Source organism: Acanthisitta chloris, unplaced genomic scaffold (assembly GCF_000695815.1).
Source record: "Acanthisitta chloris isolate BGI_N310 unplaced genomic scaffold, ASM69581v1 scaffold24870, whole genome shotgun sequence".
Taxonomy (NCBI): Eukaryota; Metazoa; Chordata; class Aves; order Passeriformes; family Acanthisittidae; genus Acanthisitta; species Acanthisitta chloris.
The window spans coordinates 52,372-53,462 of NW_008650274.1; the positions used below are offsets into that span (position 1 = coordinate 52,372).

At 49.8% G+C, this 1,091-nt stretch overlaps 1 protein-coding gene across 1 annotated transcript in view; it reads right to left on the reverse strand.

The window, feature by feature from the left end:
- Positions 1-894: 894 nt before the first annotated feature.
- The window catches only part of USP20 (ubiquitin specific peptidase 20), a 14,493-nt gene continuing 14,296 nt past the window's right edge, over positions 895-1,091 (reverse strand). Inside the window, exon 23 of the mRNA XM_009084368.1 lies at positions 895-1,055. Within this exon, the coding sequence (XP_009082616.1) occupies positions 895-1,055 (161 nt within the window). The remainder of the gene's footprint in view (positions 1,056-1,091) is intronic.

Below are 1,091 nucleotides of genomic sequence, written 5' to 3' on the forward strand. Positions count from 1 at the left end.
GTAGACCTTCCAGCTTTGTTCTCTGAAACGTGCTGAACACATGAAATCAGACACGAGGGGAAAATCAAATTCTGCAGAACTGTGAAGGTGTGTGGTTTTGGGGGTGAGAGGAGAAAGAAACAGCTTCTTTCCACATTTCCTAGTTGATTGCAACTGAATCTGCACGAATTTATCAAAGAGCAAAACTAGGAAGTTGTGAGAGCTACCTTCCAGCTTTGTTCTCTGAAACGTGCTGAACACATGAAATCAGACACGAGGGGAAAATCAAATTCTGCAGAACTGTGAAGGTGTGTGGTTTTGGGGGTGAGAGGAGAAAGAAACAGCTTCTTTCCACATTTCCTAGTTGATTGCAACTGAATCTGCACGAATTTATCAAAGAGCAAAACTAGGAAGTTGTGAGAGCTGTGCACCACCAGCACAAACCCACAGCGAGACCTCATGGCTTTCCTCAGCCTCTAACAACAGGTTTCTCTAGCTGCAACGTTGCCTGCTGGAAACATAAAGAATGTTTCGTTGTTTCTATAGATTTGAGTTGAAAAAAAAAGTGCCAAAAGCAAAACCTGCACAGGAGCAGAGATCGGTACACTGGGAGAGCAAAGGAAAAGGAGAGGGTTGGGGTAAGGACAACCCTAGTGATGTGTGGCTGCTGCAGCCTCTTCTGCTTCATCCAGAGGTGAGTTAGAGTTTTCTCCCAGTCTAGCCCAGCACCACCCTGTGCTCAAAGCCACGTGAAAGGATGAGGAGGAAGCCTGTCTGCCCCAGGAGTGGTGGGGGGAGCTGCACACACCTTCGAGTACCAGACAATGGGAGAGGTTTGAGCCCTCAGGATTCCCCAGGCTTCCACCCCCACACTGAGGGGTCTGTGCTGTACCTTCCCTGCCCATCCCGCTCAGCTCACACCGCGCGCGTCTCCGCTTCGATCTTCTGCTCCCCGTGCAGGTTTTCCAGCTCCTGGACCTGGGCCACGTTCTGTCTGATGGCAATCTCTGGGCCTCCTCCATACAATGTGCTTAAATAAATCCAGGTCTCCTCAGAAATCTGCCCATAGTCAGCACCTGCAAGGGAGAACAGCAGTCACTGGATGTGCACCA